Source organism: Manacus candei, unplaced genomic scaffold (assembly GCF_025592945.1).
Source record: "Manacus candei isolate 608988 ecotype Guabito, Panama unplaced genomic scaffold, ASM2559294v1 h1tg000048l, whole genome shotgun sequence".
Taxonomy (NCBI): domain Eukaryota; kingdom Metazoa; phylum Chordata; class Aves; order Passeriformes; family Pipridae; genus Manacus; species Manacus candei.
The window spans coordinates 7,416,947-7,443,259 of record NW_026138096.1 but is presented as its reverse complement, the minus strand read 5'-3'; the positions used below and the strand labels follow the sequence as shown (position 1 = coordinate 7,443,259).

At 37.0% G+C, this 26,313-nt stretch overlaps 1 protein-coding gene across 1 annotated transcript in view; it reads right to left on the bottom strand.

Annotated features, from left to right (window-relative positions):
- The window catches only part of POLN (DNA polymerase nu), a 93,789-nt gene that overhangs the window by 31,219 nt on the left and 36,257 nt on the right, over positions 1-26,313 (bottom strand). Inside the window, exons 15-18 of the mRNA XM_051798567.1 lie at positions 24,200-24,257; positions 22,637-22,714; positions 22,094-22,208; positions 1,327-1,409 (exon numbers count right to left, since the gene is read on the bottom strand). Coding sequence (XP_051654527.1) covers positions 1,327-1,409; positions 22,094-22,208; positions 22,637-22,714; positions 24,200-24,257 — 334 coding nt within the window. The remainder of the gene's footprint in view (positions 1-1,326; positions 1,410-22,093; positions 22,209-22,636; positions 22,715-24,199; positions 24,258-26,313) is intronic.

Here is a 26,313-nt window from a genome sequence, read left to right as displayed (position 1 = left end):
CTATTGCTTGCATTTTGTAAAATAACCCTGTGATGAAACCATTCAAGCTGGAAATGGGAGTCCGAACTTACATTGCAGGGAACAAGTGTTGGGCTTTTTTTAATGCAGATTTTAAACACAGATGTTTAAAATTAAATACAGCTTAATGTAAAAATGCAGGTGTGTGCATATATATATATATTTACTCTTATATGTGTGTATATAACCCACACACACCCCTATACACAAAAGAGATATTCTGGAGAGCTGAATTTGAAGTGTTTTTCTTCCCTTCCCAGCTGAATGCCATAAACAATAAATTGAATGCCCTGGCCAATTCTGCCTTTGGTTCAAGGACTATTGGTGACTCAGTGCAAAAGATGGTTTAGAAAGCACCTCAGGAACCCAAGATGCAGTATTAAGTGTTTACAAGTTACATATAGCCTGCAGCCCAGGACTCTCATTTACTAAATGAGTTTTTCAAGTACTCATCTTCTGTAAAGCTTTTGGATTTCTCCAAAAGACCTACATAAAGTTTAGTCAGCTGTTCACTAAATCCAATTCACAACAGCTTGTAGGCTGATGATATACAAACATCTGTCTCCCCAGAAAAGGTAATTCTAACCACGTGTGAAGCATTAGGAGAGTTGGGCAAAATTTAAGAAATGGGAGGCAGTTTGGAAAGGATGTCGAACATCGTGACTTAACTGGGACCTGGGCTGGACTGAGGCAGGATGGGGAACAGTGGTTTTGGCAAGTTTTCTGGATGGTAAAGAAATAGCAGTAAACATTAAGACTCAAAGTAGGGAAACACTTTCACACTGTGAGGATAACCAAGCACTGGCATAGGTTGTCCAGGGAGGCCTTTCTCCAGCGTTGAAGACATTGAAAAGCCATCTGGACACAATCCTGGACAACCAGCTCAAGGTGTCCCTGCTTGGACATGAGGGCTGGATCTGATGACCTCCAGAGGTCCCTTCCAATTGCTGTCATTCTGTGATTCTATAAATGTGCTTTGAGACAATATTGGAATTCTTTTAATTTCATTGCAGTTATTATCATCTCTACCTATATACTGAGAGAATGCAAAGTACACTCAAAATTAAACTCATTTTAGATAAAGCAAATGCTTCAGTTACATCAGCAGCAAATAAATACAAAATCAGATAATCTTTGTATATGGTCATTTGATAATTTTGCTACTGGGTAGATAATTTAATAATCCTTGATAAAAATAAAAATGTAATACCCTGACAAACTTTTACTTACCTTTAGCAATTCAGTCCACTTATATAAATTATGTATAAACTTACTGCAGCTGGGGTTTTTTTGCTATAAAATGCCTACCTGCTCCATAAACCACTGAGTAAACGATACGCTTTGCTTGCTCTCTATCAGCATGTTTCACTTGTTCACTTGGAATACCTTTCCTAAACAAACAGACAAAAATCACACATTTTCAATTAAAAGTAATTTGTTATCCACGCAGAAAATGTATTTAGAGTCAATAATCATTTAATAACTACAAAATTGTAAGATGTGAACAGAAGCACTTAAAGGCTTTTGTTGTCAGCCAGGAATGCACAACTTCTTTACAAATTTTAGTGGTGACAGTCCATAGTAAATGAAAATATTTAATTTAATCTTAATCTTCTCCTTTCCTTTTCAATCAAATTTTTGGCTAGCAAAAATCCTACTACTATATTATTAGTTCTTTAGACTGAGGAGAATTTAATATTGACCCATAAGAAAAATTAGATATTTCCAGCAACAGCATTTCTTTAAGATGTGAGAGTCTAGAGACTCAAAGCATAAGTCTGACCTAAAGCTGGTTTTAAAAAGGCTATTATCAGGGCTTCACTAACAGGAATATCCAACCTCTTATCAAGAAATGACTGACAGAAGCATGCACTGAATCTCTCCATATGCCTTACAGAGCTCCACAATAGCAGGGCTTCACAGAACAGCAGCACTGACTGTTTCTGAATCAGAGAGTGTAGTTACATCACTCCCAGCAAAGTATCATCCTGCCCAGTTCCCATTCACTGATGCAAACAGTCCTATAAAGGGCTAATGGATTTAGCAATGTGAAAAATAAAAAGCTGTGACTCTGCAATCAAGTGTGTGCCACCTTATCCAAATGCAGCTTCAGAAAGGATGCTGACATTACTGACAACTGAAAGCACTGAAGAATATTGATCACTTGGTTTAAAGGGAAGTGTACTGAGGGAAATCTCGATCATCTACTCACACTCTGAAAACAAATACCTACAGAAACATTATTTGGAACATGGGAGATAAATTGTTATCAGAGATATCTGATGACACTTGTACCCTTTGGGAATAAGTTTCCTCATGAGTCTGTTCATTACAATTTGGCTGCATTTTTAAAAGCAAAGTTTGCTGTGGTTTGTTATGAAGGGTTTTTGCCATGACAGATGCTTTGTTGTGAAAGTTTTGGCTAAAGTGCTTTGAGAAAATGTAGGTGTATTCTTGTGTATCTTCTTGAAGGAGAGTCTTTCACCATTATTATGATACTCAAACACCTAGAAAATCAGCAAAGTCACCAATTTTTGCTTACTTGGCCCATATACTGATTTTAGTCTGTGCTTAGTGCTGGTATAATCAGGCATTCCGAATGTTAAACAGGCAGGTTTTGAGTGCAATCAGATTTAAGAAAGTCCTTAGGGCAGTACAGATTTTTTTGAAGAAGAAAAATAAAATTGAACATAGTTTCAAACCTTCATCAGGCAAATAGTCTTCAGTTTTGTAGAAGTTCACATTGCTCCTTTGAATGCTACTAATTGCTCAAAGGTAAAATGGACTTTTCACTGCTCAGTTTAGCTGAGAAACACGAGGAATTGGATAATTTAATACAGTGTTTTCCATATGTAATGAAGATTATTCCCACTCAAGTCAATCATTCTGCTAGTTTGAGATTCTTATAATTTATTTTCTTAGTTATGCCAGGTCAAAAGTTCATGGATCTTCTGAACAAAGTAGGTTGAGATTCCCAATTGTACCTGAGTAAGAGGACAAAGTGGCAATTGGAGTGCAGAATTAGGAAACTAGACATCATTAAGGATTTCCTGAAACAATCTCCAGCAGAAAGACTTCAGGAATTAAAGAACCTGGCAGAAAACTATATAGACACTTGAGAAAGCATTTATCCAGAACCAGGAGAGAAAAAAGAATCTGGTAAGAGAGCTAATCTTACCTAAGGACCTTTCTGAGATGCAGAACCAAGACTGAAGAATGCTGAAACCAGGGAAACCATGCAAAATGTAATACTGCTTTCCTAGTACTGCATAATTTGATTTGCCTGGAAAAGGCAAGAAATAGGAAAACAGGAACAGAATTTACTTGCAGATTTACTGAAGTCAGAGGCTAGAGACAACTGAGAGGCACTGAATATGTCAGCTGCTCACTTCTCTGAAAAAGAAGGGCTACAACAGGAAGAACACAGTGGGTAAGAAGTCATGTAGAGAAACAAGTTTATGTAGAGAAACAAAATTCTCAGATCACAGTACTGAGGGAGACACAAGGTGAGACTTGCTGGGAGGGACTGGTGGTACTAGAGAAATTTTAACAGTGAAAGATGACACTAGAACTCAACTATGTGCACAATGAGAACTGCTGCCAGGATTTTGAGGATGATTATGCATTATCCAAACTTCAGCTTGAAAGGGTTGACTGGGAAAAACAGAAATAGTCTCATTGCTATAATCATGATTGGCAGTGTCAGCAATAACAATAAAACCTTGCCTAACACAATTATCAGTGCAGATGTACATGCATCATGTACTCATGGCAACCCAACAGTCACTTTGCATTTCCTGGTCTGTGGTTTATCATGAAACACTGGGAAGAAATGAAAATTTCAGAGCTTTGTGTCAAATATTTCTTTTAATATAATGTTAAAACCAAAATGGTCAGTCAACACCTCCTAGTGTGTCAGTGGGAAATGTGAGCACTGGGCAGAGAGGCATCACATCTATCAAACTGAGTATTTGCAAATTCATGTACCACATGCAAGAACACATAATAATAAAGTAGGAAATTGCTATATAAATCAAAACTGCTTGAGCAAACAGAAGTCATTAATCAAAACTATTCATTCTTTTTCCTAATAAATGCTTTTTTTCTGCTTGTATTGACAATGATTGGTTTCTACTCAAATGTTTGATTCCTTCTGTAATACAGAGCAGCATTCCTGCAGTTTGAGTTAAAGGATATTTATTCCTTTGAAAAACAAAATTAAAGGGCAGGTGTATAATTTCTCAGAATTGCAGCAGCCATGTTAGAAATCCCCAGTGGGCTTTCTGCTTCATCCTGTTTCCTCAACAAACTAATTTATGTTTGTTACAAATAATTTGTTTTAAATGGGTACTGTGAGAACCTATTTAAAGATAAAACTTTTCTTTTGTCTTTGGATTCATGGAACACCATAATGTTGAAAAGAAGATATTGCTACCTGCTTATTTGTATAAGAAATTTTTAAGCAAGCCATCCAATGCATGAAAATACTCAGTGCTGAATTAAGGTAGGATGTAAAATAGATCTTTAATGGAGATGTACTTTTTTTTAATAAATTTGAATCTGGAAAAGGAAGGTGAATGGGCATAAAGCAGTCTCAGATGCTGGGCAGTGGCACTGAGGCAGTGACTCCAGCTCACACAGCACTGTGTGGGCACCTGGAGAAAGAGGAAGAATGTTATTGCAATGTTATAGAAACTGTTGCAGGAAAAAAGCTCAAGCGTAAAAAGAATTTGCTTCAGATTTTGTTGTGGAAATAGCACAATTTCTGAAGCCCTGCAAGAAATAAATATACAGTTACCAGTCCTAGCATGAAGTGTATTTTTCCATTATATGACATCGTTCTCATTACTCGTTCCCACATATGCTGGGAAAAGTTCAAGACCATAATCAATATTTTCACCATCTTCAAATCTCCAAATGTGCAGTACTTCACCTCCTACATTTCTGTCCTTGCCTGCCTACTTGTCTCAGGTTATTTCCACATCTCTGACTTGTTTGTCCTTTACCTTGCTTTGTTTAGCACTGCTCTGCAAGTACTTTGCTTCAGAGTACTTTATTTGATAGACATCTACTAGGTAGAAAAAAGAGCAGATTTCAGTGCTAGAAGACACGTTCAGGGGAGCAGATCTCATTATCCTGGGAAAGAATTAGCAGAGCTAAACAATCTGGAAAGGTCTGTGAGGACAGAAAAACAACTTAAAGCCACAAATTGCAGAAAATCTAATAAACATTGTGAGAGTAAAAATGTACCAAGTCTTTTAAAAGGTGGTTCTACTAAGCACTGGGCTGTATGCCTAAAAGGGAATAGCTGTCTTATTCGGAGAGTGAAAAAGATGGAGAAAAATTTTCCAGCAAACAGTATAGAAGGATATAATCAAATTATTACTAAGAAACTAAGTGCAGATATGAAACAAAAAGAGGCATAATTTATTACTTTTTCAAAGCAAATATCTTGAATATTTTCATAATTTCTCCAAAAGTCACTGTATGTTTTCATATATTAATAGGGTCTAATGGACATCTCAAAGAGTTTGTACTGCATTAAGTCTTTAAAACACATGAATAACAAGTTTCTTTATGCCCAAGAAAAAAAATTAGCAATCATATTTGTAATTTTATAAAAGCTTAAGTATAAAGTGGAATAACACATTTAATACAGAGTAGAGATCTCAATGGATTTATTTTTACCTGTACTGAATATTTTAAAAATATTAAAACAAATTTTAGGTTATGGAAACGAGCTCACACATCATAAAGTATATGAACACATTAAAAAAAAATAAAAATAAAAAAAAAATCAAAGAAGCCACAGGGTATAAAGTTTGAGCAATGCCAAAATAAAACTTTGAGAACAGGTAGAAATAGGAGGAAATAAGTCTTAAAAGAATGCGATAAGACATTCCAGAATTTCTGAGAAACGCTGTATGGTGACGGAAGTCGACTGTTTATGCACAGGAAAAGGCAGAACAAACTTCTCAAACACAATATCTGGCAGACATGCATTGCCTTGATCTGCATTACATTCCAGCCAAGCTAAGCTCAGTCATAATAGCCACAAACTCTTGGCTGCTCTCTTGCATCTGCCAATTAATCCAAGTCCTAGCTGTGAGTTGTTGATGTGGGAAACGAGATGGAGTGCCATTAAATTCATTTTATATGTGGTCATTAGTGTCCAATAAATGAGTGAATGTATGGGTGAATACACATTCGTTCATCTGACTGCTTTTACAGCTTTTTTTATTTTCATCCGTGAACTATATAAATCTCTCATTTTCAATCACCTGTTGCTGTTTAATAGCAGATGAGGGTTTATATTTTCTAAGTTTGTGCCTGGAACTTTGTGTTGGCATATGAAACAGGTACAGAAAATTTATGTTATTAGTGACAACTGCCAGCTTCAGAAGAGCTCTGTTTTACAGCAGCATCACCATTGGGTGGATCACGTAGGAGGTCAATTCTGAAAGCTCACTTGTTTCACAGGCCTTATTATACCTAGGGCAAGCAGAATATCTACCACAATGTATGTGAGTATCCTAAAATTATGGAAAAGACTGGTCACACATAACCTAGTCCATTCACTGCTAATGCAACAGGCAAGAATAAACAATTTTTTTTAAAGCTGCTATTCCATGGCTCATGGAAAATGCTGACAAGGCTCAGGCATAGGCTGTCTCAGACAGTTGTAAGGTAATATGCAGAAGTGAGCTTGGAATTACTTTTGCATGGCTAATCTCTGTTACAAAATACAGAGAAGGAAGAGGTTGGGAAACAGTTTCCCTGAAGACACTGTCATATCAGAATAGATCGCTACTTTTGTCTCATGTGGATCAAAGCCAGACTTAAGATACATCTAATGAGCCCATCTGAATGTTTTTATCATACAGAGATGTAACCTGTAGGGTTTAACACAGAATGTCCAGTGAAAACTACACACACAACCCTATGTACGTGCCTTGTATAACTATGAGGCATTTACACGACTATGTTCAAAACAAAAAGTAGGGAGATTGTCTTCCTTATATGAGCATAGAGACAGCAGGATGAAAAATGAAATTTGTCCAGTCTGCCCAGAAGAATGGAAATACAGTTAAGATGCTTTTCAGAAATTAGGAAAGAAACTTCTCTGTTGCCCAGAGAAGCTGTGGACTCCTCATTCCTGTAGGTGTTCAAGGCCAGGCTGGATGGAGCTCTGAAAAACCTGGTCTAGTGAAGGTGTCCCTGCCCATAGGGAGGGGTTGGAACTAGATAGTCTTTAAGGTCCCTTCCAACCCAAACTATTCCAGAATTCTATGATTCAATGATATCCACAAAGACAAAAATGCAGACTAACGTCTTGTCAGAAGCAAAACAGCAGGTCAACAGCTAACAGGAAGAGAAACCTTTCTGATGGAACCCACGTATATATTAGTCTTTTATTTCATTGTTCTATCTATGTCACTTCTAAACACTTATCATGTCTGATTCAGATGTTATGTCAAATGCTTGCATTTGCATTTTTGTCATGACCTGGTTTGCATAAGTGAGATACAAGGTCACAGAATAACACGAAGAAACTCCTCACCCAAGTATATGCAGCAATAAATGACTCAACACATTATGGCAATAGGATACATTATCTAAAGGGCAATACAAAGGGTCCCCATCCAATATATATTTGTTCCCACCCTGGCACTGAGAGAGGCAGAGCTGCCTTCCAGTGTCCACTGCTCATGTTGAAGAACCTCTGGCATGGATCTCTCATGTAAATATAGGGATCATGTACTTATAAACAGAGGGTAACTCCCATTCAGGAGTTTAACTTTATGTTTTATTTAGTTTAGAGGTTTTTATAAAAGCTTTTAGTTGTGTTCAACTTATCTGAATGAAAGACTACAGCACTCTCTGCTTGATGTCATCCTTCACAGACTACAGCCAGCTCTGATACATTTTTTAATCATTGACACTTTTCCTTTTTTGTATGCCACCCTTCCAAACTGTGGTTTTATTTATTTTATATGTGTTCAGCACCAGAAAAAGCTTTACAACCCCTATAAAACACTTTTGCAAGAATCCAGAAGCTCTTTAAGAGTTTAAAACTTCTTCAAGCAGGTAATCATAAAATAATTTATTTTGGTCTGATAGCCTCCACAGCTCATTGCATGAAGATTTATTTCATTAGTCCTCAAGCCCCTCTTAAAGAGCATGATATCTAGTTTTCATGTATTTTACAGAAGATAAAGACATGTCTTTGCAGTTTGCTCTGAGGGCCAGAAGTCTTCTACTGTTACATTTTGAAGTAGCAGGGAACCAGATAAAGAAATTGCAACAAGGTCATGTCATAAATTATATCTATCATCAGTAACAATTTGTGGAAAGATTAATTTGGGAGTAAAGTGATCCATTATCTTTATTAAGATATTTACCTTGCATGTTGCTGCCATAGATATCGGGTATTAAAGAGACAAATTAGATAGCACTCAATTTTCAGTGCTCTTGACAAAAAAGGTCACTTACAGATTTTTCTTGAAACGTGCACAATTCTGGACATCTGTCAGCTGGAACAGAAAGTCCCTGACATTGATAAGGGTGCTTGAAAAAGCACATCCTACCCTGCAACCTTCACCTTTTCTCTCCCTCACTCCTGTAGGAACAAACAACAAAAAGGGCTTTCTTCTCACATCCATACTCTCTCTTACATAATGAATTCCATGGACAAGTGATATTTATTTCTGAGTCATGTGATTGCTGAAGGAATTTATCAACTAGAGGGCATTCTTACTTTAGGATATTTGGGTCTACAAGTACAGAAGAGAAAAAGTCAGGTAACTAAATCCCATCTTCAGGTGTGAGTATCAACAGTGATCCCATCACTGGAAGATCAAGTAAATGTAAATGGATTAAGGGGCCCATGCAAATTGGGATGGCATAAAATTTGTCAGAGGCCATTTCCATAACACAAGAATGTCAGGGATTGAATGCAAATCAATGGCCTTAGAGTTCTTTCTTCACTTATCACATACACTTTTCACACTTTTCTTGAAGAGGCTTCAAATAGTTAAGAAGGAACAGAAGCCATTTTGGGAGATGATACAGGCAGGTACAGCAGGGTATCAAACAATTACACATCTTGGACCTGTTAGAAGTCTCATAAAGAAACAGACAGGCCTTCAGAGCAGTCTTTAGACAAATATCAGAAAAGTGAAACAGAAAGAACAGAGTTCTCAATATATAATCCAAAGATGAAGTAATGTCATCTCAGACATTACATGGAACAAAACAAGGAGCTATAATATTGTTTGCTCAGGAAAAGGAAGTAGGGGAAAAAGAGAGGAGGTGTCATACTACATCAAACTGCACCCACACAGTTCAGAAAAAAACCCAAGAAACAAACACTGAAATATCTTGGAACGGCAATCAAAAAAGGAAGAAATCAGTCATGCTATATATAAGGGTCTTGAACAAATGGGTTCTATAGAGGGAGGTGAGATACTTCATATCCCATCTCTTTCAATCTTCACTCTTGCAGCTTAAGTTTGCATTATGTCTATGATCAACACTGAATTAAAGGCAAACATAAAGTGAAGAATGAATTGCCTTGGCATTTTCCATTTCTTCAAGATTTATCTCGACACTAAAGTTGAAGTTGAGTTAAATTAAATAAAAGGAAACGTTTTACTGAGCTCTGGAGTGTGTATTTTATCAAAGTCACTCTAGAAGGAGAAGACTATTTGGAGACAGAGTTTCATGCACAAGAAAGCTTCTCCATGAAATTAGCAAAGCCAAAGGTTATCATGGAAAAACTGAGGACTGTCCAGCCTCCTCAGAGCTTGCTTTCTCACTAGCTTCCATGTTAATTGTGGTGGTGGCAATTCTAAAACTTTATTTTTCATTTATTCTAGAAGGCTAAGAAAGCATTTAATGGCAATGATAATACACCACCAATGTGACATAAAATTAAGCTGTCTGGTTAAACTTCTAGTTAATTACCTAGTTTATTTAAAGCTACTGTTTAGCTCTTCTAAAGACAAAAGCCATTATGCTTCCTGAAGACTTTATTCCCTCTGCCTTATTATCTGCCAGTCTAAACTAATGTCACAGCTGCCCTTCTCCAAGAAACTGTAAACTACAAGGTGAAATTTCCATAAGCTGCCATACAGACAGTCTGTCAGAGTGCAAAGTAAGACAAGTGTTAAATTTCATTAATATCAACCACAGCAAGTGAGCTTCCAAAACAGATAGAAATTGCTTTGCTGCAAAACTAACACTGTTAAAATATTCCACACCAACACCCATGAGTGTTGAACTTGGAGCTTAAAATGTTTTCAAACTCTGATTCTGAGGAGGCAAACTGAACATCCTACCTTTTTACCAAATTTCAGCATTTTCATAGTTATTTTCACAGTTATTTTCATAGAATCACAGAATGGTTTGGTTTGGAAGGGACCCTAAAGTCCACCTTGTTCCAACCCCTCATCATGGACAGGGACATCTTCCACTTAACCACGTTGCTCAGAGCCCCATCCAACCTGGCCTTGAACACTTCCAGGGATGGGGCATCCACAACTTCTCTGGGCAACCTGTGCCAGGGCCTCACCACCCCTTGAGTAAAGAACCTCTTCCTAACATTTAATCTTAATCTCCCCTCTTGTAGTTTAAAACCATTCCCTCTTGTTCCATCACTATCTGTCCGTGCAAAAAGTTGCTCTCCCTCTTTTTTATAAGCTCCCATCACATACTGGAAGGACACAATGAGGACTCCTCAAATCCTCTTTTCCAGGTTGAACATCACTAGCAAATAAGCTCTTTCACATAGTCTAAAGAATAATAAATATTACTGCTTTCTGTAACCTATTTCATTTGCAAATAAGAATTATTACAGAGTAGAATTTTTGTATAAAGTAGGGGATTAAGAATTAGAAACAGAGAAAAGATATAATAATTGATCACGGAACAACAGGAAACAGTGCGGTTTGACTGTGGAAAAACAAACACAACTTCAGGAATTGTTTGGTCCAGAGCCACAACCATGACTGGGGCAAATTAACCACCCCAGATTTTGACTGCCAGCAACCAGAGACATCCCTGGCATTCATTTTATTAAAATACAGGTAGTCTGTCTAGTCAACACTTTGCTTTTTATTCATAATTCTGCTAGTTCGGTTTCACGGCTGTTCCACAATTTAGTTGCATTTCTGAATACAAGTATTCCTGAGACTCTGCTCTGGTGCAGAGATCTCAGAGCCATCCAGCAAAGCTGACCTTGGGAACTAAAGCAGTTTAGTGAAAACAGCCACTGAGGCTCGTTTTCCTTGCCAAGAAGAAATGGAGACCAACATACATGGAATTCCATGTAGTCATAACTAGCTGCTCCTAACACTAGTTTATTAAGGTATTTTGATGACAAATACCCTAACAAAGCCTGTCTTGTCTCCTGAAAGAATGAGGGTTGAGAACACTGTTGACAGCCTTCCTAAGGTATTTCTACAAAGCGCACACTGGGGGGTAAAGAGAGTGAATAAAGCTAATGGGCAACATTGGCAAGAATAATTTGGGTGTATAAACTGTAGGAATAAATGTCAGGTAGAAAGTAAGAGGTGTTTTTCTAGACGGAAGAGAAATGGGTTATTCAACATCTCTGCAACAGCATTATGTAGGTTAAAACTTCTTCTGAGACCCTATCAGTCTATGAAAGGAAGTTTATGACACTGTCACCTGCAACAATATTATGACCAAAAAGGTTTTTCTGGTCTTCTACTGCTGTGTAAGACCAGGCACACTCTTACCAATCACAAAGCACTAACCAGCAGTGTCAGAGATCCTGCCTTACTTTTTCCTAAAGCTTCTTTTCTGAATGCTTTTCCCTTTCTTAATAACTGCTGTCACCTTGCCAGCACCTTTTCCTACCCCAAGAGAACACATTAATTCTCACAGGAATTCAAGTTTATACTGGAGTACATCATAGGTTTAAAAAAATTCTCAAAAACAATCCTAAGAAATCTGCAGTGATACACCTGCAGGAGCTGCAAGTGGTACAGCCTCACTCAAACTATTCTACCAAACAAGTTGTTATTAAACACCAGATTCATAATGAGTAGTATCTGCACAATTAGATGTGTGCAGAGCACCTGCCCCTGAATGTCACTTCATTTGAAGGAGCACGCCTTCCCATTCAGACTGAAATTGGGTCTCTCTCTGAACTTCATGTAGGAAAGAAATTATTGACTCTGCACTTTTTATCAGTAACACTCTGAATAAAAGAAGATGCGAGACACAAATGAGAGACATTTTAGATATTGATCAGTATTAAAATGATACACATATTGCAAAACTGCTTTTTCAGAATCTATTTCACAAAATAAAATAAGTAGAAGCCTTGAAACTAACTAAAAATTGTAACAGGATTACAAAACCAGCAAATCCAATGACAATGAAAGAAAAGTTAAATTAATCCTTAGTAAACCTCCTAGCAGGCAGCTCTGAGTTCGGGACCTCCAGATTTACAGTGAATCAATACTGGCTGAGTTACACAGCCAAACCTCAGAGCTGAAAGATCACAACATGGTCATACATTTCTAAACAGAGACCTCAGCAGAGATACTCAGTTACACTTATTTAAGGGGGCTGCCACAGGAAAACTACGCTCTTCAAAGGCAGGATGCTAGAAGAAACTATAAATACTGCACAGTGAAGAGCAGCCATGTCTCTCTAATTTGTATTAATACTGCAAAACAGTTTCACCATCCTATATGTGCTCAATGGCATGGAATGTCTCTTCTTCACTGCAACTCCAAAAAAACCAAAGATATTGCCATTTTGCAACAGATGAAGTGAAATTAATTAATTTGAACTCATTTTAGACTTGACATTAAGCTCATAAAAAGTGGAGAAACAAATCCAAGAGACAATATGTCGAATAGAAACACCTGAATAGAAGTGCATGAAATAGCCTGGACTACCTAAAAAAAATGTTTAGACAAAGATGGAGCTCTCCTAAACTTGTACAGTTCATTATTTAGACAAAGAACAAAACTAAGAGATTTCTACCTAGGAGAGAAGGAGTTGTGTAACCCTGTGGCTGCATCTTGTAACTGTATGTCTGCTAAAGGGGATGGGAGGAGAGCTAAAGCTCTTTCTGTCTCATCGGTAGAAATCCATCTGGATAAGCATGATTATTTAATTATTCCCTAATCACCTAACAAACATCCAGGTGACATGTCTTGATTAATAATGACTCTTTCAAGAGCTTGTTGATAATATTTTCATAAAATTAATATAGCAGGACAAATATTCATATCTGTTTAAAATGCATTTAGCTACAGATGTGTTTTTTGCCTCTCAAAGGTCTGTTTATCTCGAGCGTGATTAACTGGCCTTTGATCCTGCTATCTAAATAGGCAGCTTAACTGAATTCCAAGCCTGCTATAACATACATTTAGGGGAAGCAACCTAAAAGACTATTTTGCCAAGGATGAATCTTTAATCTATTTGAGTAAAAGAATGTATTTGAAACAAAGTTGTATAAAACGGGTACGGGCAGGTGTATATATATTTAGTCAGCCTACCACCAAACATTTGTGCAAACTTATACTTGACCTTATCTTTTTCAAACAGACAGATTATCTTTTTGTATAATTCAGTCCATGAGGAATTATTTTGATTAATTTCAGGAATACACAAAATATCCCTGCTTATTTCCTGTGTTCTTCAGAACTCAGCAGGGTACCAACAGATAGAGCTATTGTCAGGAAGTATCCTGAATTGCCAAGTGGCTGGAAAAACAAGAGTCTCAATTTTGACATAGTTCATACTGGACCCACAGCGTGCAACAGTTTGTCTCACCTTGCCATTATTAGATATAATCAGTTCCTTGAGTCCCCTGCTTGGCAGGTGGTAAAGAAATAAAATTTCACACTTCCTGGAGGAAGACAGTCTGCGAAGAACAAAACAACCCTTTCTGTACTGTCATCTTTTTAGTCAAACCTTCTTGAGCTTATCTTAAAAAAAAAAAAAAAAAGACAACCCAAAACCAACAACAACAACAAAAAAAACTGCCCCAAACAAAGAACTCCCCCCTCTATTCTCCTTTCAATATGCTAATTCCTAGTAGCTCTGTGCTTTGTTTCTCTCTAGGCTTTTTCTCAAGTAATTTCCAATATTAGCATGTCAGTCTCTTAAAAAAACAGCTCACAACAGATTTTACCATGATCCCACACAAACACCAGCTGAGGAAAGATGGACTTTCACGTTCAGAACATTTTATAACCAACATTACTGGAAATGAAGTCTTTGAGTTCCCCTGATTCTGACAAGGGTAATGTAAGCTAAAGACCCTTCCATGTCTTAAAACATCAGCCAACCAATCCCACACTATAAAAATGGAAAGAAATCGTTTTTCAAAGTGATTAGTGGTAAAGAGTTTATAAATCCCTTGGAATTCCATCATAGTTACACATTTCCCTATTTTAGATATAAACTGCAATTGCTAAAAAGAAATAATGAGACATGTCCTCTTATCTGCAGCCATTTTTTCTTAACTCTGAAAGCCACACAGGCTCAGGTGAACGGTTATTGTGTCCAGGACTTACTAGAAGGTAAATTCAATACCTGGAAGACACATGTGTATTCATGCTGTTCTCCATCATCACACAGAAGAAAGCACTAATAGCATGAATATGAGGAAACAGATGACAGATGAGAGGGGAGGGAGTATTTTGTGGTTTGGATTTTACAAAACTCAGATCTCAATGTGAAATGAGCAACTAGGCCACTATCAAATTCTTCAGCCTTCTTTCAAACGCTGCCATGAGTGTAAGCATTGTACACAACTGTCACAAATCATCCTTTCTTTGGTATAATCGGAGCAAATATCACCCTTAAAGAGTATCCACTAATTACCTTGTTACTTTAATTCACCAACAGCAGTTAATGTGCACAGGTTAAATTACAGTTCAGAGGTTGAAACTAATACTTTAAAGAGAATGCCTGTTTTCATACTAGAATGGCAGCAGTTATCAGATTATTCAGGTAATTACCTTTTAATACACAAATACATCTGCATATTGAACAGTATTAGAGATATTCCTCTACTACGTAGTACAACATAAGTATTTTTAGTAGAGATTATTTAAATTTCTCTATTATTCTTTATATTCTTTTCATATTCTCTGCAGAATATAAGGAAACCTTAGAGTTAGCACGTGGGTTAACTTTTTGTGTGTTCTCTGATTCATATTCTATGATTTCCAAACTGAAAAAGAGTACAGAAGTTAAAACACTAACCCACAACTGTCCAACAGTTTTATCTACAAAGGCATTTTTCTGAGGCACAGGCCAACTTGGATATTATTACAATGAACTTACACTGGCCCAACAGACAACCTAACTAGAATATATGACAGAAAATACCCAGGTAATTTATCACTATGTGGAAAAGTTTGTGCAGAGGGACAATTATCTCTCTGCTCTCACAGAAATGAAAATACATAGTTCATAGTAGTAGTAGATTTATGCTTGCAAGTGGATCATACTGTAAGCAATTTACTAAATATCTTTCTTAATTCCTCCCCTTCTGAAATAGCAAATATCATCTAAAGAAAAGGCATATTTACCATGAAAAGATAACATTAAATCAACACAAACAATCTAGAAACATTATTAAATCTCAGAGAACTAATGTGGTCAAGAGAACATTTTTTGTTTCATATGCTAATATTGTTCCTAAAGACTATAAGCCACCCAGGTATTCTCATAATTAAATTGCTGGATAGAGAAGTTCTGGACTTTCCCCTCAATCCATTTGTAAAGAGTCTGCTTACAGGGTCTTTGAACCTCATGGTTTATGAGGATATAGAGTCTACATAATTAATTCATAGTTAGAGTTTAGAAAGGGCAAAGTGGTTTCATAAATCTGCTAGGTCATTTATGACAAACACATCTAAACAGAAACTAAGAAGATTAGAGATGGCAAACATATCTTGTTGGTACTTACCAATGGGTGCCTTAGGAATCACTCACTAGGTAAAAGCATAACCCAGGAATAATTTTCTACAGACTAAAACATAAAGCAGACACTTGAAGCTCCATCTACCGACTTAGTTTGACTTGGCTACTGGGACGATGCTTCCTTAGAGCAGTAACCCCACATTTATTTTTTGGTCAGTTCTCTATGACAGTCTCAGTGGAAGTCCATCTCTTACAAACTTATACTGGCACTTCCATAAGGAACTGTGACACCCAGACAAATTTCAAGACATTAATGTGGATGCTTATATCCAAACCAGCAAACCAACCCTTTCACTCCGTTAAGTGGCCCCATAATTCTGGATGTCCTTGAATTCTCTGGGTACCTCAGGAACATTTCCCTTCTGAGAGTTCAATAGGCTCCCAAAATTCTACATTGTGCACATGCTCATCACAGACTCACTCTGAGCCCACCTGACCTCCTCAGAGATTCCTGTAGGACTCAATTTTGGAAATGTGATCACATTGAGAGCTTCTGGGTATCAGGGATGAATTTGTTGACTTTTTCTTAGTGTAAGGTGAAGAAGGTGCCACTCTGGAATTGTTGCCTGGCCTCTGAGGGACAGCAACTCACTTATCTCTTTACCTGATGGGATTCACATCCACAACTCTGCCTCCCAGTCACATGGAATTAAAGCACACTAATTGCAGGACCACAAGGTAGGCTGGCATCCTCCAAGATCACACAGAAATAGGACTACTGTGCAAAAAACCTAAACCAAACAAAACAAAAAACCCCAACACAAAAACAATCAATCCCAAGCCACCCTAAAACAGCAAGAAACCCCCTGAGTTCAGAAGAAGAACAAACATGAAAGTACTCACTATTCTATTTAGAGTACTCAGGTGAGAGTCATAAATATTTGATTTTTGTCCTTGTAGCTACTACTAACAAACAGAATTAAACAATCACTAAATAAAAACTAATAATCTCCCCAATGGGACTGAAATAAAGAAATCCCTTTTTCAACTGAATGTTCCAAGCAATCTGCAATAAAATCACAGTTTCATAAAAGATAGTTGTGAGAGAGACTGAGAAATTGCCTCAGCTATCCTTGGAAATATCTGTCTAATTGTCTCATTCCTTCCAGTGATGGAAATTCCACAGCCTTTATAGATAATGCATCTCCATATTTATCATCTTTAGTATTCAAAAGACTTAAGTGAAACATCCTTTACAACACTGTGAGCCAACTCTCTACCCAACTGTCTGCAATAACCTCCTATATATTTGAAGATTTTTATCATGTGTTTATCATGTCTAAACTTTATCTTTTCTCAAATAAAAAAATCCAACTATTTCAACTTTACAATATTGGCTGAACAGACTCTCAGTTTCAATATACAAAGTCTGGCCTTGCTTGGTGTTTTCCTGCAAGGAGAGAGTTGAATACTCTAAGATTTAACAGGTTGAACAGAGGTTTCCAAGCACTCAGTTCTTATAAAACAAAAGCTGGGCCACAGCCACTTGAAAAGAGTGAGTCCTGCTCAATTTTTTTCGAAGAGCACTACCTATCTAGCAGGTATAGAGTTTGGACCACTGGTGTCCTTGTCATTCTGTTCCAGCTTTCTAAGAGGAGCTCAAATGCAAACCTCTTTATTTAGAACTTCTCCTAAATGGCTCTGTGGTCAACACAGAGCCTTTTTCGCCCCTTCAGATGCACATTTTGTCACTGAATACAGAGCTTGGCAATCCAGCATTGGGTTTTGTGTTCTACTTCAGGTTCAATAACCTAAAATATAGGACATAAATATAATTTGCAGATATCAGAGATGTCTGTAGCAAACACTGGAACACAGTGACAACATCTCCAAGATTAAAATGACTAAGTCAGTTCAGGGCCATAAAACATAGTTGCATTAGTAAGGCCAGGCTGCCCTCAGGACCCTGTGCTCTGCTGAATGCAGCTGAACTTGTCACTATTGGGGATCTCCAGTTCTCTGAGACAGATTCTAAAGAAACAGAAGAAAGGCCTTGCCCAAATATTATAAGTATAGCTTAATGCCTGAGTCACAAGAACTCTGAAGCAGTACTAGCCCAGTTCAAAAAAGCACTCAGGAAGGAAAGAAGGTATAAGTCAAATAGGACGAAATCACGTATTTATGGTGTGCTTAAGTGCTTACCTAAATCAAGATACTTCTCCTGGATTTTGACCCAGTATGGTCAATATGAGCATACACTGTGATCGAGGAACAACAACCTACTGAGATGGGTGACAAAGGAACAGTTTGGAAGGGATTGGTAATCATTGAACCTCTAATTAAGAAATAAATCACAGACTACCTAAAAGACTACAAACTTCATTTTCAGCATCTGTCTTTGAAAGTGATTTTAAAATATGCCCATCAACAGCATTTTAAATACAATTACTTATTTTTCATTTATTGTGTAAAAGCTACATTAAAGAAGTGAGAGCAATTTCATGCTGAGATCTGTTGTCATTTGGATGTCTAGTGGCAGTTAGGTCTCTTGGCTGGTCAGACAGCTGCCAGAACAGCTCTCGTCACCATCAGCACTGGGATGATGATTTGGATTTAAAAGGGCTATAACTCTCACAGGGCATCAAGACAATATAACACAAAGTGATCTTGCAGGTAGCTGGAATCCATTATATTATGAATTTTCAAAAGTTTAGGCAAGCCTTGAAACTGCCATGTGTTCAGTAGCAAGTATGTCATTAACATAAAGGATTCTTCACCTTCTTGTAATAGCAGATGCTGACCTGTCTTTTAAGGATTTCTATTTATAAGCCATAACACAATAATCACTGTAAGATAATTGTGGTAATACCTCATGATCATCATCACAGAGACAGGAGAACAGTAGGAACAGTACTAAGCATATAAGAGAGAACATTAAAATCTATTTATATCATAGTTTTAGCTAGGGTAACTATGTTAGATGACCAGAAAATATATTGGCTGTACAAGGCAGAGATGAGCAACCTGGTCAAGTGCAAGATGTCCCTGTCCATGGCCAGGGGGTGCAGTAGATGATCTTTAAAGGTCCCATCCAACCCAAACCATTCTGTGCTCCTGTGGTAGTCAACTGCAGCTTCTGAGGGTTTTATCTGAACAGCAATTTCAAGACAGTTCTGCCAAAGAGAACACACAATACTTAAAAAGGTGTCTACAGCAAACAGACAAGCACAGTGCAGGGAAGCCCAGAGTGGGGGAGGCTGTGTCACTCCTGAAATGGGCTGTCCCTGTGAGCTCTCCACAGGAGCCCAAGATCCTAGCACAGCCTTGTGGAGAAGTTCCATCTCAGCTGGGGTAATAGGTTGGGTGTGGTGTTGCACATGACACTGAATTTTAGCATGACAGTTAGTACCTCCACTCAGCCTTTTCCTATAAAGTATAGGCATACACTTTATAGACATATCTGGGCTGACACATCCTTATGCACCTCTACCCTGCACTGTTGACCAGTGTAAAGATTCCATATGAATGATGTTTAATAGAAACAACAGGTTTCCAAGAGGGATGCACCTCTAAGGTCCCAGGGATAGGCTGAATCACAGTACAGCATGCCTAACCAAACTATGAAAGGAAAGCTTTTATACATAAGAGATCTTTATTCCATCAGAAACTCATAGAGTTCACCTCTTTGCAGAAACTGCCCACCATGTGTATTCGTTGTCAAATGCTATAAAAAGCCTGTAAAGGTTTTTCAAAAGGTTGGATTTCAGATAGAAGGTTTTAACCTGAAGGGCAGCTAAGGAATGGAGTTACATTTTAGCGGAGAAGCCATGAAGCTTAGAAGAATAAGTGAATAAACTGGTATAAAACTTGGTTGGATTCTGTAGTGTGGCTCAGATTTCTGTCCAATAATATATTATTTTCTATTTTATGATTTAATATTCATCAGTCCAAGAATTTTTAGGTATAGAAAATCTGCTAAAAGATACCAACTGACATGCATTCAGAAGCTGAAATGCTATCAGACCCTAACACTATCTCAGTTTTTAATTCTGAGAGGGAGCTTCACAAACTAATCCATTCTTTATAGATCTCTTAGAGGAAAAACCTTTTTTGGTCAAAGTTTTCTAATTGTCCAAAATATGTCAGAAAATATTTAGAAATAACAAGAACATCCAGTTCCTTCAAACAGAACAAAACATTTGCTATGTCCCTTACTACATCACTTGCTCAGATTTTAAAGGATTAAGACCCAGAGAAAACCAGGAAACCAAGAGGAGATAAAAGGTCTGTTGTTTATTTTGCTTTTCTCACAACTTTTTCTAATACCAACAGAGCGGAATCAACTACAATGAAGTCAACTGTTGGTCATGAAGATTTTATTTATCAATAGCAGACTATGAGAGATGAACAAGTATCTGGAATGGGAAAGCATCTGTGAAGTCTGTAATTTTATGTCTTCTCTTTGGCCCTCAAGAAATTAAGGACAAAACTCAAAACTCCAAGGTGAATTCACTAGGAGCTGATCCAATAGGAGGAATTCAATTTGTCAGAACAAACACAGATGCCTACATTTGAGCTGGCCACCCCAAATCTATTTTGTTCTCAATGGTGAGAAGTCACTTTTAAGGTGCAATCGATCTTACTACACAGGGGACATCAACAATAGGTCAAATGAATCTCTCCAAGTACATGACAAATGTCCAGATTTAGGTGAGATTAAACACATCCTTCATGTTTCTGTGATTAATAACAGTCATATAATAGATCCCACAAAAGAGTTTCTTCCAAGCATTAGCTTTCCTGAAGCTTAAGAGAAGAGTCAGCAGAATCATTATGTAATGATTTTGTAGACACACCACGACAATTCTGCCTGATAAAAATATTTGCCTGTAATATTTCATTAAATTTAAAGTTACCATGTAGCAGCTGTAAGAGGTTGACGGCTGCCAAGAGCTGTGAGATTGCTGAATAGAATGGTATTTCTGGAGCCGTGCCCAGAGTTGAGACAAAATTTGACTCATCTTCATGCATACATTTCCAATAAACCACCGAACTAAAATAAGGATTTAACCCCATCACGAGGTTCCAGTGATATCATCTAGAGTTAAGAATTTATTATAGGATCAATAGAAGTTTCTATAAGCAACTCCAAAATAAAGGTGATCTTTCCATAGCTATATTTGTTGGAACGTTTGTGGTCTTGAGTCGTGTTCTCCCAGAATGCACGTGCCTCAAGCACTGATTCAGTTGTTGGTAGCAGGATAATTATAATTTGAGCTCCATTTTGTTTCTTTGCATGACTTCAGAGCGTATTAGAAAATATGTCCCATCCCTGGAAGTGTTCAGGGCCAGGTTGGATGGGGTTTTGAGCAACCTGGTCCACTGGAAGGTGTCCCTGCCCATGGTAGGGAAACCTTGAAACTAGATGGTCTTCAATGTCCCTTCCAACACAAGCCATTCTAGGATTCTAAGATTCTTTGAACTACTTAAGTGGGTAGGAAATACTGTGGTTGGGAAGGCTATGTCTGCTATTTAGAAACTGTAGGATAAGAACTGAGCTGAATCAATCATATCTATTTTTGCTTTCATTTTCAGCTAACAATCTTCCCACAAAAAATGGAGATAAAAAGATAAGAGAGGGAAACAAAGAGAAAATAAGAACATTGAATGACATTTACATGATTTCACTCTGTTCAGACAGTTTTATGTTACAGCATTTTATTCAGTCTTTTTCTGACCTGTTCAAACTGCAAGCTTCTTGACATCTATCCTGTCACTTATTGAATGCTCAGGAGCTTTTGAGCACAAGGGGAGTCCCAGCCTCAAGTGAGATTTTTAGGCATCATCATATTATGAACAACAATAAGAAACACCTTCAACAGCTAAGTAACTAATAGTCCATCTTTTTTTTTGATAGTTAGTCTTTCGATCTGAATGCTGAAGAAATCAGTAAAGAATAATCTGGATATGGAGATAAGAATTTTTTTTTTTTTTTTAAATTACTGGAGTATCACTTTTTCCAAGTCATCCATAGATAATAAAATAGATACTGTAGCAAAATACAGTCTTTTGTTATTACACAGTAATACAATAGTTTAGGTTATACTTACTATTTTGTGTAATTACTATTAAAATATGCAACATTTATTCTTACCACTGAGAAGCCAATGTGGAAAATATATCACTGATTTCAGGTTCTTGGAACAGTTTCAAAAGTTCTGGTTCAGATGACAAGTCAGCAAGGATCCTTAACTCAATATGAGAAAAATCTAGAAAACAGAGTGTTAAAATGAATCTACTGCTCTAAAACAAAATCATACCTGCATTTTAACCAAACTATCACAAATTAAAATGTAAGCCTGGAGTGTTCAATCATTTCTTCATGCTCAAAAAAGACAAATGCCTGTAAGAAGCTCATCCTGATGAAGTTACATTCCAGCTATGGATCACAAGGTGCCTGATTCCTTCATTATCTTCATGTGCCAATTAATCTTATTAGCTCTTTGTTTCTACTGACAAGGCTTAAATATCATCCAGTTCTGAAGCATAGTAAGGAGTACACATCATATAACAATATTAATTGATACTAAGGGATTTGACAACCTTGTAAATATGTCACCCAAAGGAGAGGGGGAAAAAGAGATGACAGAACTGCGAATATTAATATGCATGAGAACAATGACACAGACTATCTCACCTGCTGCTAAAAATGTACATCCTTTTTTTGAAACAAACAATGTTCTTGGGGAAATAGTTACTATGTCCTCTTCTTTTCCTAGAGAAGAGATAGGCATTTAGGTACCAAACACCAGTCCAAAAATACCATAGAAGGTTGCAAATGACTTACCAAGCACACAACTAACACCACAGAAATGGCAGTGCAAGCAACCTTGCAGAGTAAAAACTGCCAGCATCACACTTATTTCTGTATATCAGTCATGCACAACTCCACCATACTCATCCTCGCAGTGCTGCTCACTTCCTTTATCAAATCCAAACCCTTCCCGAAACACGAGGTAACAAATATCTGCAATAACTAACATTATTCACGGATTACTTAATAAAGGAGGCATTCACAAAGAAGGGTCTATAAAAATGAACTTAAAAAATGTATTTTCTTATCTTTGAATACGCTGCAGCAACGTGTTAATAATCAAATTCTGAGTTACAGGTGGTAGGGGAATATGATATCGAGAACATACAGCTGTCACAGGCATCCAGATTGTAATGACAGAAATCCCCAATAATATCATGAAGCCACAATGGACATTGAAAAGGAACTAGAAGTTGAGGGCATCCTGGGAATACCACTTGATTTGGTGTAGAGAAGGATGGTAGTTTGAAATGTCACAGAATCAATCTAGTCAACATAAAAGTGGAAAAAATAAGTGTGTCTTGATACAGGAAAAACTTAGAAACTACATCTTTGAGAAGCACATATTATATAGGTTCATTAACAAAATTTCCAGGAAGTTTCATGTGCCACAGTTATTTCTGGCATCTCAGGTTTATACAGCCCCTGTTCATACAGGGCTTTTAAAAAATGCTTATAAAAATGAACCATGTGGATAAAATAAAGCTAATGTCAAAATTTTACATTATCTTCCCTAGCCTCCTGTTTTATGATCTGTGTTATTTCCAAAGCAGGAACTGAATAGCTGTGAAAAGGTAAAGCTTGCCCTTGCTGAGAACCAAGCACCACAATGAGCAGCATTGCCCAGCTGTGGCTGCAGGCGTTCAAGGAGAGTTTATGTTCCAAAATACCTCTCTTATACTTGAATCTGCTATTGTGGGTTTCTCTCTCTATCACTTTGGCTCTTGCTTTTCTAGACTTTACTTTGATTCTCTCTGAATCGTCTGCCTTAAATTTGCTTCTGTTAACAAAAACAACACACCCGACCAACTACTGGTGTTTAGTTGTACTAAATGGTTTAGGTTTAACACCTCCTCAAGCAAAGCCTCATGAGCTGAATGCACTCAAAATCATCCCTAGGATATTTAAGGGATTTAAGATGCATAATTCATCTGGAAAAAGAAACAGTGAGGTAGCCGAAGGAAATAAAAAAAAAATCTAAAAGTTTGTAACTATTTAGATCAATGTTGAAAGAGCAAATTTGTTTTCAGAAACAACCAGCAGAAGTAATCAGTTTAAATGATAATGTATAACTAAGCATCAATCATCTATTCTGTTCGTTAATGCTGGAGCTATTTGCCTGCTTTGAAATATAATATAACTCATTAAAAAAACCCCACATTTTACCTTTTATGTACTGTTTCTTTGTAATTCTAACTGGATGTTTAGAGATACCTTGAATGTTCTACAAATAAGAAAAATAAAAATGCTTAGTAAGTGAAAGTTTATGAAAACATGGTTTTGAACAGTTTAAAACCACTATAAGAACATTAGTGATACTAATGCCAACAAGTTTTTCCCATACAATAAATAAGATTAACCACTTCGCCTTTCAAAGGAATCTTCACACTCTGCATCTACAGCCACTTTTGAACATTCACTCTTCCGTGACAACTGGAAGCTCCTAAGAACAATTTCCCACTGGCAGCCTTTCCAAATCCTAACCTCTGGATGCACCATGGAAGATAATTATTAATCCAATAAAAATAATTTTCTTCTTATTTTAAACTGGTTTTTTTGATACAGTGCATTACTTTCAAGAAAGGAACACGTGAATCCTGCCTCAAGGCTAAGGGAACAGAGTATTCTTCAGCCTCTAGAAATTTTTCCAATATCTCTTCCCCCTTTTTTTGAAATGCATGATAAAATAAATAAGGAACTCTTTCTTGACTACAGCACATCAGTCCAGATTAAAAGTGAGAGCTATGTTTATCAACCAATATGGAGGAGTAGGAATAGAAGAAAATTTTTCTTTCAAGATCCGGGTTCACACACCCCCAGTAAAGCAGCAAAGAGACACAGCACAGCTTCCTTCTGTTATTTTGTGTCATTATGCCTCTTCATCTAGAAAGGTTAGAAACAAGAGTTAATGCATATCAAGCTGATTTTGTGATTCCATGCAATTAATTTGCAAATGGTTCAGGAATTAGATGAACATACTAATTGTATGTCATACAGGGAATTCAGAGAGTGGGAATAGTGGTATATAATTCCCAAATCAGAATGATCATTTTCTATGCAACTTTGAACTCAAAACTGTTATTTTAAACTTAAGAGGGATGTAATCAGACAGCAAAAGCTATTGAAATTTAAAGCAGAAGTAAAAGAACAGAATTCCCAAACCAGAACAGTATCGTTTCTAGTCTTAGTATCATCCTTAAAGATGTATAATTAAATGTATTAAAGCTGAACACCTGCCACAGCCACATACAGAGAGAGACATAGGAAACTACTACAGAATATTCAGAATATTTTCACAGCATGGGAATAAACTAGGAACACTGCTCTCAGTCCATCCATACGAAATGCACAAAACTAACATTCCTATTGGCAACGATCGATTTCCACTGATAAGTTGGGGAGAATCAGAGCTTGTTTATATGAATAATATGTAATTTTAGTGGCCACGGTAGATCCTCAGAAGTTCAGAAAATTAAGTCCTTTATTACGTATCTGGACATGAATATGGGAGCCTAACTTTACACATATATTAAAAAAAAACCCACAACATTTTAATTCTGACTTACAGAATGATTCTGACAGTAGAGATAACTGCATGAACTTTTCATTGGGGTCTACGTTGGTATTGTGACATTCACTTTGTCAGATAACTTCCAGCACAGGTTAGAGTTATTTACAATTACTCTCACTGATTATTGTTCCTTATCTCATTCGCCTCAAAATCATAAACAAAGTGGAAAAAAAAGGTATTTCAAAATCTATCTACAACACAAAAATAAATCGCTATATTTGCTACCTTATTTTCATTGAGAGCATATGCACAAAGTCTGCTTCCAATGCAATTTTAAAAGTGTTACTAATAATTCTGAAAAACACTAGTAATTGCAAGTGCAAGATGTCCTTTCACTTGTAAATTAGTTAACAACTCATAATTTGAATAAATCTGCAGAAAAGAGGTAGCTCAAGAAACATGGAAGTTGTAACGCTCAACTTTAAGCTACTGGAATAGCTTATCACATTCCTCTCATCTAATTTTGGATGTCTTTAGGCAAGTGGTTGGTCTAAACTATCTGCCTAGAATCCCTCTACAGCCAGCAGACAAGGACAGGAATCTCCAGGGGGCAGCTCAATCTATCAGTATAAGACACACACTTACAAGTTGTCCTAAGATCCCTTTGGAGGTGACGTATTCTAAGATTTAGATCATCAAATCTGATGAGATAAATTTACTCTAGATATTTAAAAGAACAAAGAAATATGGAGACAATTTCACAAGAGCC